General features: G+C 53.9%; 1 protein-coding gene across 1 annotated transcript; it reads right to left on the bottom strand.

Moving 5' to 3' along the window:
* Window positions 1-2,101: 2,101 nt before the first annotated feature.
* LOC142819551 (uncharacterized) lies at window positions 2,102-4,257 on the bottom strand. The gene is made up of 2 exons (XM_075907494.1): window positions 3,674-4,257; window positions 2,102-2,671 (listed from the first exon to the last, which is right to left on the bottom strand). The coding sequence occupies exons 1-2, from the start codon at window positions 4,122-4,124 to the stop codon at window positions 2,130-2,132; spliced, it is 993 nt and encodes a 330-aa protein (XP_075763609.1). The 5' UTR covers window positions 4,125-4,257; the 3' UTR covers window positions 2,102-2,129.
* Window positions 4,258-13,551: the final 9,294 nt, after the last annotated feature.

Here is a 13,551-nt window from a genome sequence, read left to right as displayed (position 1 = left end):
GTAGAACCAGCTGGTCCTTGGGCAATGGGACAACCAGCAATGGATCTGGAATTTCCACATGCGAAAGCAGACGTTCCTGGAGCTGTGCGCCTGCCTCACCCCCGCGCTACAGAGAGCCACCACCCAGCTGCGTGCACCCATCCCCGTGAACAAAAGGGTCGCCATCACGCTGTGGAAGCTGGCCACCCCGGACAGCTAACGATCGGTGGCACACCAATTCGGGGTGAAACAATCCACCGTGATCATCATGGAGGTAAGTCCCAGGGGGAGTGAGGAGTGGGGTGGGAGGGAGAGTGCTGCACTCCATGCCCAGGGGCAGCCAAGACTCCAGGCTGTGTCACCCAGGGGTTTGGGACATCCCTCCCTTGCACAGGCCTTCTGGTGCAGGAGGAGGCGGGGGGCGAGACGGCCACGGTGTGTGTGTGTGTGTGTGTGTGTGTGTGTGTGTGTGTGTGTGTGTGTGTGAGGACAGAGGGAATCACGGGGGAGGGGGCCCAAGGGAGCGCACACTCACCCCTGCCGTATGTGATGTGTTCCCTTGTGTTTCTCTGCACCCTTCTGCAGGTCGTCCACACCATCAATGACGTCCTGCTACCGAGAGTCATCCGCCTGCGCGACATGGACGCTACGCTGGCCGGCTTCTCTGCCCTCGGGTTCCCCAACTGCAGAGGAGCCCTGGATGCAACCTACATCCCCGTCTGGGCCCCGGAGCATCGAGCAGTCCATTTCACAAACAGGAAGGGGTACTGCTCGATTGTTCTCCAGGCCCTCGTGGACCACCGGGGCCGCTTCTTGGACATCTACGGGGGCTGGTCCGGCTGGGCACACGACGCCCGCATCCTCCGCAACTCCGGACTGTTTCTCAGGCTGGAGGCGGGCACCTACTTCCCCCGGCAGGAGTTGACTGTCGGGGATGTGCCTATGCCCATCTGCGTCATCGGGGACGTGGCCTACCCCCTGCTGCCCTGGCTAATGCGGCCCTACACGGGGCGGCCAGACCAGAACCAGGCCCGGTTCAATGACCGCCTCAACCGGGCCTGAAATCAGGTGGAGCTCGCCTTCGGCCGCTTAAAAGCCTGCTTCCGTTGTTTGCTCACCCGTCTCGAGATGGGTGAGCAGAATGCAGAGGAGGTACTGGCCGCGTGCTGCGTGCTCCACAACATTGTGGAGCGGCGTTGGGAGGCCTTCCTCCCTGCATGGATGGCAGCCAAGGCACAGACGTTCGAACAGCCCCACACAGCTGCCATCTGCCAGGCACACCAGGATGGGGTGCGCATCAGAGAGGCCCTGAAGGACATGTTTGCACAAGCCCCATAGTAGGGTCACCTGGGTCTCCTCATACGACTCCCTCCCATCCCCTACCCTTCTCCCTCCCCTCCCCTTGCCTCCCCCCAATTGTAAAGCGTCGGTTCCAAGCACATCGGCCGTCATTGTGAATGGTCGTCGGGTGCGTTGGACGTAGCTAGAGTTTTTCTTTTTAGTTTAGGCTAGGGTTTAGGCCACCATCGCCTGTCCGAGCTGTCCCGAAGAACAGGAAGAGGATTCGTGGTTCGTGTGGAAGGCTCGAGTCAGCGTACCTGATTCCAGTCGTATTCAAGGGATCTCCTGGCTGTTCCTCTCCTGAGGCCCAGAAAGACCAAAGAATTGAGGTTGCCAGCTTCGCTGTCATCTTCCATTGAGAGATCTCCTGGCTGTTCCTCTCCCGAGGCCCGGAAGGACCAAAGGATTGAGGTTGCCAGCAACACTACAATCGTCTCCTGTGTCTAGACTATGTTACTTATTCTTTTGTGTGCGTCTTTTAACCTTTCTTGCTTGTTTGTTATCTATGTTAATATAGTTGTGGTTTAAATTTTCCTTAAAAGTCTCAGTATTTATTTATGTGCCACAAACCAATGACCACTTAAAGGGACGACCAGTGATAGATACAGAATTTGGTGTCCGTATTTTGTAATCCTCTTAAATTTAGTTGGCTAATTGGAATCTCAAATCATTTATTACAGTTACATCGAGTAACACAATTAACCAACACAGTTTTGTTTTCAACTGAAAAAATGTATGTTTTTATTTACAATGGGGAGGAGGTGGGAGAGGGGGAGGAGACCTTCAACTGGGATGGGGAGGGGGAGGAGCTACTCCTGGGAGGGATGGCCCCTGCGAGTGCTCCTGTGGGGGTGGACCTGGACATGCGGGGCAGGCTGCATCAGGGCAGGCTGCACGGGGAGGTGGGCAGGAGGGGTTATTGCAGGGGCGGCAGGAGAAGGCATTGCAGGGGCGGCAGGAGGAGGCATTGCAGGGGCAGGAGGAGGCATTGCAGGGGCGGCAGGAGGAGGCATTGCAGGGGCAGGAGGGGGCATGGGCAGTGCTAGGGGAGGGATGGCGGGGGCATGGGGTAAGGCCATGCCATAGTGAATGGCATGGGCTATGTGGGCAGTGAGGGTGGTGATGGAGTCAGCCATGCGCGTGCACTGGGCCTGGAAGGCGACCCAGGCCTGCTGGCGCCACTGCAGGTCCCCCTGGATGCGCTGGCGAATCGATGCCTCGCTGCACTCGACGGCCAGCACGTGCCGGCGAAGGAGCTGGTCCTGCTGGTGGAGCCTGTGCCTGTGTGGTTGGGCAGCTGAGGGTGCCGCTGCTGCCGTACTAGAGAGTCCCCGGCTTGTGCTTGGTCCCGCTGCAGGGAAGAGAAGAAAGGATGGGTCAGTCAGGCAGGCCGGCCACTGTTCCCACACCTCATGCCCTCCACCACTGAGCCCAGATGACCCCACAGTAGTGTGGCTTGGGCCCACTCGGTTCCCTTCCTGCCCCCACGTTGTATGTTTGCAAGGAGGACCGCCCCTGGAGTAGGGTCCTCCTCCATGTATTGCAACCACCGGTCCGTGTCCTGGCCCCGCTTGTGTTGCATTAACCTGTGGAACTCCCTGCCGGTGGAGGCTGTGAGGCTTTGGGCAAATCAATGGTGTTTGACAGGGAGCGAGATGCATCCCCACACAGTGCCTGGGAGCACATCTGGCAGAGGTGGTCTGGGCTCTCAGATCCCCATCAGGTGGGCTATCTCCTGGATGGAACCAGGAGAGTGACTGGGGATGGAGGGTGTCCCATCCTTGCAGCAAAACTCAGGCGGCCCTAGGGGCGGCCCGAGCGCTTTCCCCCCTTCTCCCTCCCACTATCCCTCACACACGTAGCCCAGGGACATGTGTGGCCGCAGTGGGGACTTCCCTCGGGGAGCCAGCCAAGGCACTGGGAGCAGGCGAGGGGCTCAGTGGGGGCCACGGTCACAGGGCTGTGACGCTGCGGTTTACCCAAGAGCAGCTGGCTGTGCCTCACAGCCAGGCATGGGACAGTGTGCCGTTCTCCGTGCTGCACCTTGGTGGAGGTGCGGGCTTTGGGCTGAGTCCCTGGGGCCCTGGCTGGTTCCAGCCGGCATCCACCCTTCCCCCTGGTCCCACTGAAATGTGTGTGAGCAGCACGGTCCCAGGCGTGCCCTGCAGCTGCCTGCCGCGGCCACGTGCCGCTCAGTCACCAGGCTGCACATGGTTGCACGTGCTGCTTGCTGCCCAATGCTACACAGCGTGCAGCTCACGTGGCCTGAGTGACATGCTCTCCCCCTCCCCCCTCCGGGCACCTGGTTCTCCCCCCGCCCCCCGCCCTTGTGAGTGCAAAGTGCAAGACTCACCGGTGGATCCTTCCCCGGCCTCGGAGGATGTGCGGGAGATGTCAGGGCTGCAGGAGGGGGCCTGCTGGGTGGCAATGCTGGCCTCATCCTCCGATGAGGATGCTGTCTCCTTCCCCCGCCTCGGTGGTCCTGGTGATGGGGGGGGCGCATTCTGCTGTCCACGGGCACGTCTGGGGCTTGCGGGGTTGGCTGGCCGAGGATAGCATGGAGCCGGTCGTAATGGGGGCAGGTGTCTGCTCCTGCCCCCTGGCCCTCGCTGGCCCACACGTAGCCCAGGTGCAGCTCCTTGACTTTTGCCCGGACTTGTTCGAGGGCCCGGGCTCAATGGCCTTGCTGAGCGAGCACCTGGGCCATGCGGTGCCGCGAGTGGGTCTCGTGGAGGGCCTCCTCCTCCTGCCAGAGGTCGAGCAGGCTGTCCAGCTCCCCCAAGGACCAGGATAGAGCCCGTCATTTGCAGCCCCTGGAGGCCTCCTGCACTGGGGGTGCAGGTGGCTGAGCGCCCGGAGCTGCCATGATGGCTGCGATGTGGCTGCTAGCACAGCAGGGGCACTGTGGCAGACCTCAGGCAAGAGGTCTGAGGCACGCTCCTGCCACGTGCACTCAGCAGCCTCCGTGTGCTTTAAGAGCTCAGGTTACCAGGAAGTCCGGGGCTCCTACGGGGTCTCCCAGCATCCAAACCGCTTTTTTCCGTTTAGCCGGCTTTTGCGCAAAAGTCTTAGCTAGCTGTCTACACTGGCACTTTTGCTCAACAGTTTTTCGCAAAAAGGACTTTTGCCCGAATGGGAGTGTGAAAGCTTTTCTGGAAAAAGCACTGATTTCAGACAGTAGATCGTCAGTGCTTTTGCGGAAAATAAAGCGGCCAGTGTAGACAGCTGGCAAGTTTTTGCGCAAAAGCAATCGCTTTTGCAGAAAAAGGGGCCAATCTAGACACAGCCTATGATTCTATGATTCTATGGATGAAGGAGGAGGGGAAGCTGCCTTTGACTTCAGCCTCTGGTATCCTTTTGCTCCTTCCTGCCCTGGGAATGTAGCACTCTCCCAGGAAGGGGTTGGTGCTGGATACACAGGAGGGAAGGTGCGTGAGCCACCACCCAGCCCCCCTGCTATAACTGGGCCCCGTAACTCCCCCCTCCCATCTGTAGGATCATGCCCTGGCTGGCCTCATAACATGCTTGCCTACCTCCAAACCGCAGGAGTCCAGATGCTCCCCTGAGAACTCTATGTATCTGCTGTACAGTGGCTGTTTGAAAGCAAAACTTTGGCTTCGCACAGAAAACATTGTCTTTGCAGAGGCTGTCGCTGTATGTGAACAGTTGAGGGTTAGAGTTAACACGATGCATCTCCTGCAGTGTGTGCCCTTGTAGCTTTTCATTACAGCTTGCCGTGTACACCCTGGCTCCAGCAGGTGTTCGTCTCTGTAGGTCTGTAGGGGAAAATGGACAAGAGCAGACATGTTTCAGCGGCACATGGAGTGCAGGAATATGATCCTGGCGGAGAGGCAGGAGAGAATAGCAGGGTGTCAGGGCAAAAGAACTTTCCCTCCACCAGCCCCATGCCAGTCTCAGAGCCTTCATTGCAAGGGGGCCCAAGACATGGGGAGGGAGCACTCCAGGGCTGCCTCACACTCAGTCTCCAGGGCCTCGGGAGGCAAAAGGTTGTCCTCACCTTTGTGATTCCTCCCCCTCTGGGTTTCCACCATGGACTTTTCTTTCTTTGCTGTCCTCCCTCAGCAAACACACATGGTCTCGGAACAACAGTCTCTAAACTGCTTGTTCTGCAGGAGTGGGCTGGGGGATTACAGGCAAACGCAGTGAGTGCAGGGGCCCCTCACTGAAAGCACGTGCATGACTCTCCAAAGCGGCCATTCCTGACTGGCACGGCCCCCTGCCACGGTCCTCTTACTGCCCTGTGTCTGGTGCTCACAGTCTCTGGCTTAGCGCTTCACTCCACCCTCCCCTGCCAGAGAACTCGCCCCTGCTCTCACAGCGATGATGGAGCACACAGGAGGCTGCCACCGCAAAGGGAATGTTGTCTTTGTTGCGGTCCAGCCTACTCAGCAGACTCCTAAATCTTCCCTTTCAATGCCCCAAAGCACATTCAACCACCATTCGGCACTTGCTCAGCCTGAAGTTGAACTGCTCCACACTGCGGTCCAGGCTGCCCGTGTGCAGCTTCAGGAGCCACGGGAGCAAGGGGTAGGCCGGGTCATCAAGGCTCATTATACTGAACACAAGTGTCTAAACGGGTGTTATAAGGAGAAGGGAGAAAAAATGTTCTCCTTGGCCTTTGAGGATAGGACAAGAAGCAAGGGGCTTAAGTTGCAGCAAGGTTGGACATAAGGAAAATCTTCCTGTCAGGGTGATTAGACACTGGAATTAATTGCCATGTGTGTGCGTGTGGAATCTCCATCACTGGAGATATTTAACACCATGTTAGACAGACACCTTCCAGGGATGGTCTAGATGGTGCTGGGTCCTGCTGCGAGGGCAGGGGACTGGACTCGATGACCTCTAGTGTTCTATGATTCTGTGATTCTATGATTGGCATATCCACCTCCCTGATTTTGATTTTCCAGCCAGGGAAAATGTTCTAGTGTGCATCTTTCTGAAGAGGCAGGAGTTCTTAAGGTTGCACAAGTCGTGCACCTTTTCCAGCCATCCCACACTGATGTCAGTAAAACGGCCCTAGTGATCCACCAGTGCTTGCAGCACCACCGAAAAGAACCCCTTGTGGTTTATGTGCTCCTTAGCAAGACGGTCAGGGGCCAACATGGGGATGTGTGTTCTATCTATTGCCCCACCACTGTTAGGGCATCATAGCAAAACTATACACTGTGATGTCCACTTTTCCCAGGATCACAGTGTCACGTTATTGGATTGTGAGGGGAGCAGCCGGGTCACTGCTATACCCATGAGGGGTGTTTGCCCCAAAAGTGGTACAAAGGGGGCCACGTGAGGGGTCAAACAAAAGCTTACTGTCTTCTGATTCTGTATCTGCTCTTTGTATATCTGTATAATGTCTGTGTGTGGAGTTAGGGGTCTGTACTCTGTATGGAGACTGGAAGTCTCTCTGAATGTGCTTGGTATCATTCTGCTGATACCATTATTGGACCTAACCACGTGAGTTATAAGATCAAGAACACATATTCTTGCGCATCCAGAAATATAATTTATGCTATCATGTGCCGAAAGTGTCCATCTGCTATGTACATTGGACAAATGTCTCAGACACTTCGCCAAAGGATTAATGCCCACAAAACAGATATCAGACAAGATCACAAAGAAAAAACTATTTCTTGCCATTTTAACCAGAAAGGACACTGTCTCAACGACTTAACCACCTGCATTCTGCTACAAAGACCTTTTACATCTGCACTTGAAAGGGAATCCTCTGAACTGTCATTCATGTTAAAATTCGACACTCTCCGGGGGGGATTGAACAAAGACCCCAACTACCTTACCCATTACCAAGATAGCTTCCCCAATTATCACCTCTAATACCATTAGCTCACAGACATCTAACTTTCCCCACCTGTAATATCATTAACTCACAGACACTTACCTTCCTTCCTCCCCCCCCCCACTGCATTCCCCTCCTGTTCTGAAATGTGATTTGTCCTTTTCATATGTGTTCATTTTTTTTAACTGTATCCTTTGGCATATATGGTTGTGACTATTTTCTTCCACTATTTGATCTGAGGAAGTGGGTCTGGCCCACGAAAGCTTATCACCATCTTGTTAGTCTTTAAAGTGCTACATTGTCCTGTATTTTGCTTCAGCTACCCCAGACTAACACGGCTACATTTCTATCACTATTCTGAATGTGCTTGAGCAATGGGCTAGGAATGTTTACCTATGGACATGCTAATGAGTGAAGCTCCAGGGAACAATGGGCCTCTGAAGGCCAAAGACACACCTGGCCACTGGCCATGTGATTCTAGCCAGCCTGGAAGAAACCAAGAAGGAGGGATAAATTGGCCATGTGGCCATCTCCATCTTGGACTGAGCTCAGCACTTCATCCCAGAGGCAGCAGTGCAGGGATCGAAGAGCCCGGAAGACCTGTGAACCCATCCTGATGATAGGATGTTCAACAAGGACTTTTAAGCCAGCAGCTGTAACATCTCTGCTAGAGCCTGCATCGAGAACTGGGAGATTCGATGCATGTAACGTATGATACTTTATCAACCTTACTCTCATGCTCTTCTTTCTGGTAGCAATAAACCTTTAGATGTTAGATGTGTAAGGAGGGGCTGAACTGCTGCTTGCTGTCAGCCAGCTAAAACGAGGGGTGGGTGTGTCCACTACAGGGCTGTGTCTACACTGGGCCACTTATTCCAGAAAATCAGCCGCTTTTCCGGAATAAGCTGCGAGCTGTCTACACTGACCCCTTGAATTTCTGGAAAAGCAACGACGATCTACTGTAAGAAATCAGCTGCTTTTCCGGAAAAACTATGCTGCTCCCGCTCGGGCAAAAGTCCTTTTTCGGGAAAACTGTTCCGGAAAAGGGCCAGTGTAGACAGCACAGTAGTCTTTTCTGGAAAAAAGCCCCAATCGCGAAAATGACGATCAGGGCTTTTTTCCAGAAAAGCGCATCTACATTGGCCACGGACACTTTTCCGGAAAAGTGCTTTTCCGGAAAAGCATCCTGCCAATGTAGACGCTCTTTTTCCAGAAATACTTATAATGGAAAACTGTTCTGTTTTAAGCATTTCCGGAAATTCATGCCAGTGTAGACGTAGCCCAGTTGTTTAGCTCTGCAAGGTAATTAACTGTTAACTGTTGACATGTAAATACTGCTCAGGAGAGAAACCGAGGTGTGGCTATGGAAATCCCATTCAGCCAGGGCTGATGGAGGATCAGTGTTGGAATGGAATGTGGAGAATTGTATATAATTTGGGACTGTTGTGGGGGTAACTAATCATGCTACCCCTAAATGTGGGAACTGTAAAACATGCCACCAGTGCTTGCAGGAGAGACACCACCATCATGGTAAGAGGTCTCAGAAGAACAAGCCTCCCCCCTTCCAGAGTTGAGTGAACAGAGCTGGGGGAGAAGGTTAAAAGGTTTGAGTCAGCCTACTTCACACCTGCTAGGTGTGAGCTCTAAGACTGGCCCAGCCTGCACTTTTCCCCCTGGCTGTGTCTACCCTGGCCCTTGAATTTCTGGAAAAGCAATGATGCTCTACTGTACAAAATCAGCTGCTATTCTGGAAAAACTATTCTGCTCCCACTTGGGCATAAGTCTTTATTCTAGAACACTGTTCCGGAAAAGGGCCAGTGTAGACAGCCCAGTAGTCTTTTCCGGAAAAAAGCCCCGATCGTGAAAATGGCAATTGGGGCTCTTTTCTGGAAAAGCGCGTCTACATTGGCCACAGACGCTTTTCTGGGAAAAGGGCTTTTCCGGAAAAGCAACCTGCCAATGTAGATGCTCCTTTTCCGGAAAAACTGAAAATGGAATAGTATTCCATTTAAGCATTTCTGGAAATTCATGCCAGTGTAGACACAGCCCCTTTGTTTTAAGAACAGACCTAAAGCAGACTCCTTGAGGAGTCTTTTCTTTTGCTAGTCCAGTGAAAGCTGGATTCATTTGCTAGTCTAGCTGGTGGCTAAAGAGTTGGCCTCACTGAGACCTGAAATCATTGGTTTGGCTGAGTGCTAGACCTATTGCAGCCAGTGAAGTGGCGGCAACCAGCAGCGTTGTGTAGAGTGGCGGCAGGTGAGGAGCGGTGGCCAGTGGTGTGGCGTGGAGCGGAGTGGTGGCAGGCGAGGGGCAGCCATCAGCGGCGTGGCATGGAGCAGTGGCAGGTGAGGAGCGACCATCAGCGGCGTGGCGTGGAGCAGTGGCAGGTGAGGAGCAGTGGCAGGTGCGTGGCGTGGAGCAGTGGCAGGTGCCCAGTGGAGCATCAAGGCGTGGAACGAGACAGTTGGTGGAGCGTGGCCGAGTTTCGTATAAGGTGCCCCCTATCTATCCCCCCACCCCCATTTCTACCCAGGTTGGGAGGTGAAACCCTGCAGGTGAACTTTGGGACTCTGGGTGGCACGGACCAGGGACAGAGACTTTTGGGGAGTCTGACTGTTTTGGACTTCGGGCGATTCTTGGCTGGGGTGGGGGCTTGGCTCATGTTTGGGGTTATGAACTGTTTGTGGTGTTTTCCCCAAGTTAATGCCATATGACTTCTCTCTCTGTTTCATTAAATGTTTCTTTTCTACACTCAGACTCAGTGCTTGCGAGTGGGGAAGCATTGCCTCTCAGAGGCACCCATAGGTGCGTGAATTTCCCAGATTACTGGGTGGGGGCTCGAGCCAGTTCTATGTGAGATGGACCCCAAGATATTGAACCCAGCCCTGGTTACTGCCAGGCCTACCCGGCAGAAGGGTTACAGATGCTAAAGTATTGGCTCAGCGTGATTTGTGGGTAAGGTCCAAAGGATAATTTGACCAGGAATCTGTGGCTGGTTTCTTGGAACCGGACAGAACTTGTCCCCTCACCTGTGTATGAGGCCCGGTGCCATCTGGGGCACGGATATTGCTGCGGTGTCGGAGGGGTTTTGCTTATGAGGCTTCAGGCAGGCAGCTGAAGTGCTCTGTGGGACTGGTTTGTGGCCTATTTGGGAAGGTCTCCAGTCTGGGGGCTGTAAGGAGCCCCGAAGTTGAGCAATTCGCCCTGAGTGGATGCCCTCAGCTGTGCCCGGACACGGCCTGGTCTGTCACACACAGCCCTCCATGGCAGAATGGTTTTGATCACCTTGGCTGCTTGTATAACTACATCCCCTATTGTAGACTTCCCCACTCTGACCTGATTCCCCACTGGCCAGTAGCTGTCTGGTGTTTCAACCTTCCACACAGCAATTGCCAGGTGCTTCTCCATGGCAAGGGTGGATCTCATTTGGAAGTCCCTGTGCCTCTGGGCAGGGGAAAGCCAGGCACATAGGTCCAAAAAAGCATCCTTGTGCATGCTGAAGTTTTGCAGTCACTGCTAATTGTCCCATAACCACAGCACTGTGTGGTCCCACCAATCAATGCTTGTCTCATGGCACCAGAACTGGCGTTCCATTGTGTCAATAGGATCGAACGCTACTGTGGTTCCATTTACTGAACACAAGGGTTTCCCTGTACAGCATGCCTGTGGGACCCCAAGACGAAAGCGATTCCTCCTCCTCCTGGCATGCCGTGCTTATGTTCTCAAAATACTGCACCTTCGGGTGCACCAAGGTAGACACCCACATCACAATGGTTGGATGCCTGTCAAGATCCACGAGGGGAGCAATGCTCACACTGCTATGGCATCTGCACAGGCAACCAAGGCCAAAAAGGGCAAGAAAAGACTGTTTCCCGTTGAGTTCAAGCGAGGGAGGTGGGAGTAGATGAGTACATTATGGGATGCTAATGACAAGAAGCCATAACCACCAGCTGCACAGTTTTGGTCCCAGTGTGCATTGGGAGCATCTCTAAGAATGCAAAGCAGCACAGGCACTGTGGGATAGTTACTCACAGCACATCACTCTTGAAGTACACATCAATCTCCTTAATAGGGACACACTACTTCAAACTTCCCTGTAGTGAGGCATGGACCTTCGACTTTGAAAAATCAGGTGACCAGAAATCAACCATAATAGATTCGATCTCATCTCATAGGGTACGTCCAGACTACATGCCTCCGTCGACGGAGGCATGTAGATTAGCCAGATAGGCAGAGGGAAATGAAGCCGCGATTAAAATAATCGCGGCTTCATTTAAATTTAAATGGCTGCCCCGCTCTGCCGATCAGCTGTTTGTCGGCAGATCGGGGCAGTCTGGACGTTCCCCTGTCGCCAGAAAACCCTTTTGTCGACCGCCCCGTTATGCCTCGTGGGATGAGGCATAACGGGGCGGTCGACAAAAGGGTTTTCTGGCGACAGGGGAACGTCCAGACTGCCCCGATCTGCCGACAAACAGCTGATCGGCAGAGCGGGGCAGCCATTTAAATTTAAATGAAGCCGCGATTATTTTAATCGCGGCTTCATTTCCCTCTGCCTATCTGGCTAATCTACATGCCTCCGTCGACGGAGGCATGTAGTCTGGACGTACCCATAGTGTAGACATGGCCATAGGCACAGCGTCTCCAGCACTCCCATCCCCACTCCATGTGGCCTTGCCTGGAGCCTCCCTTGGTCCCCATGTGATCCTGTATTAAGGCTCTTCCCAATTTGTCGCTTCACGTGCAGAACGTGGGGGTCCGCAAGGGACCTTCAAAATATCTTGCCTCTAAATGTAAGGGGACTGTTAGCCCCTTGCTAAAACTCAGTGGGAGTTTTTGGTTGGCCAGCTCCCAGTACCAAAAGGGGAAGGGTCCATGAGAAATCAGGGCCCTGAGACTGACAGTCCCCAGGGACAATGGAAAGAGACCAACACTCCAGATCAGCCTGATTGACAGGTTGGACAGGCCAATGAGGGAATTAGGAGGCCAGATGCCATCCTCTGTGTGAGCTGGGATTTTCCCTCAAGTACCAGTAGTTCGGAATAGGAAGCCTAATCCAAACTACCTACTCCATGCCATGTGTAGCCGCGGGCACGGAGTCCGAACTAACGGGGATTTAAAAATGGCGGCGCCCGGCAAGATGCAAATGAAGCCCGGGAAATTCAAATCCCGTGCTTCATTTGCAACTTTGGTTGCCTACATTAACCACCCTAGTTCGAACTAGGGTGGTAGTGTAGACAGACCCTTGGGCTACGTCTACACTGGCCCCAAATTCCGGAAAAGTGATGCAAAGCAGGTAAGTCAGAATAGGGAAATCCGCGGGGGATTTAAATATCCCCCGCGGATTTAAATAAACATGTCCACCGCTTTTTTTCGGGCTTGGGGAAAAGCCGGAAAAAAGCGTCTAGACTGGCGCGATCCTCCGGAATAAAGCCCTTTTCCGGAGGATATCTTATTCCTACTTGAGCCCAGGCCCAGCTGGCAAAGGAAGCCCCACCCTTCCGACCCTGCTGGGTATGCCCCCAGCAGCAGCCGGGTATAAAGGCAGAAGGAGCCCTGCAGTCAGGGAGGCCGCAGGGTGAGGGAGGAGCCCAGGCCGTGCCAATGTTCCTGCAGCCGCTGGGACCAGAGTCGCCGCCCATGCCTGACCCTGACACGGAGAAAGCAGCCGCCGACCCAGGGTGGCAGGAGTGCGCCCACAATCCCGGCAGGTTGTGGGGCCCTATGGGAACCAGGGAGTGGTAGGAAGCAGCCCAGGGCAAAGGCTATAAAGTTTGGCTCGGCGTGTATCGGCCGGATCCTCCGCCGAGTGGGCAGGAGCCATAGGCCCTGCCTAAAGGGCCCTGGGCTGGGACCCGGTGGAGAAGGAAGGCCCGGGTCCCCCTACCACCCATTTTCCCTTCCCTGGATAAGCAAACCCCGGGCCAGAGGAGGCTTCTCAGAGCGGCTAGGCTTCTAGTACCATATATGCCCTGGTAGAGGGGTTTGGACTTTTACGTTGGGACTTTGGGTACTGTATAGGCCTGGTAGGAGGGGGCCGAAACCCCTGACAGGGGCATACCCCCTGACACCTCCCTCAGGAGAGAGCTTGAAAACAAACTGCAGTTTCTTAACAGCTGACCTTTAGTCTCAGGCCCATGCACACAGAATCTCCTGCCTTCTAGTGCACAGGAATCAGAAGATATTCTGAAAAGGTGATTTTATAAGAAAATAAAGAAAATATATTTGGTAAATCATACATGACTGCTGGGTGTTACAGAACAACTGAAAAAAGGTGGATTAAAAGCACAGAGAATTGCTTCCGTCAAATTCAGTTTAAAAGTTACAGTGTACAAGGGGAGGATACACCAAACCCAAAATTAAAGAAAATTAAGGGGCTATGCCTTGTGCTTACTTTGCCCACTAACCCCACTCTCTCTGGC

This window comes from Pelodiscus sinensis, chromosome 24, assembly GCF_049634645.1.
Source record: "Pelodiscus sinensis isolate JC-2024 chromosome 24, ASM4963464v1, whole genome shotgun sequence".
Lineage (NCBI taxonomy): Eukaryota > Metazoa > Chordata > Testudines > Trionychidae > Pelodiscus > Pelodiscus sinensis.
Note: the sequence above shows the minus strand (reverse complement) of the source record. Positions and strands in the feature narration are given on the sequence as shown.

Excerpts from the sequence above, each read along its gene's own strand:
- LOC142819551 (XM_075907494.1), bottom strand. The coding sequence starts at position 4,124 with ATGACGGGCTCTATCCTGGTCCTTGGGGGAGCTGGACAGCCTGCTCGA. Across the intron at positions 2,672-3,673 it reads GGCCGGGGAAGGATCCACCG|CGGGACCAAGCACAAGCCGG; the intron begins GTGAGTCTTGCA and ends TCTTCCCTGCAG.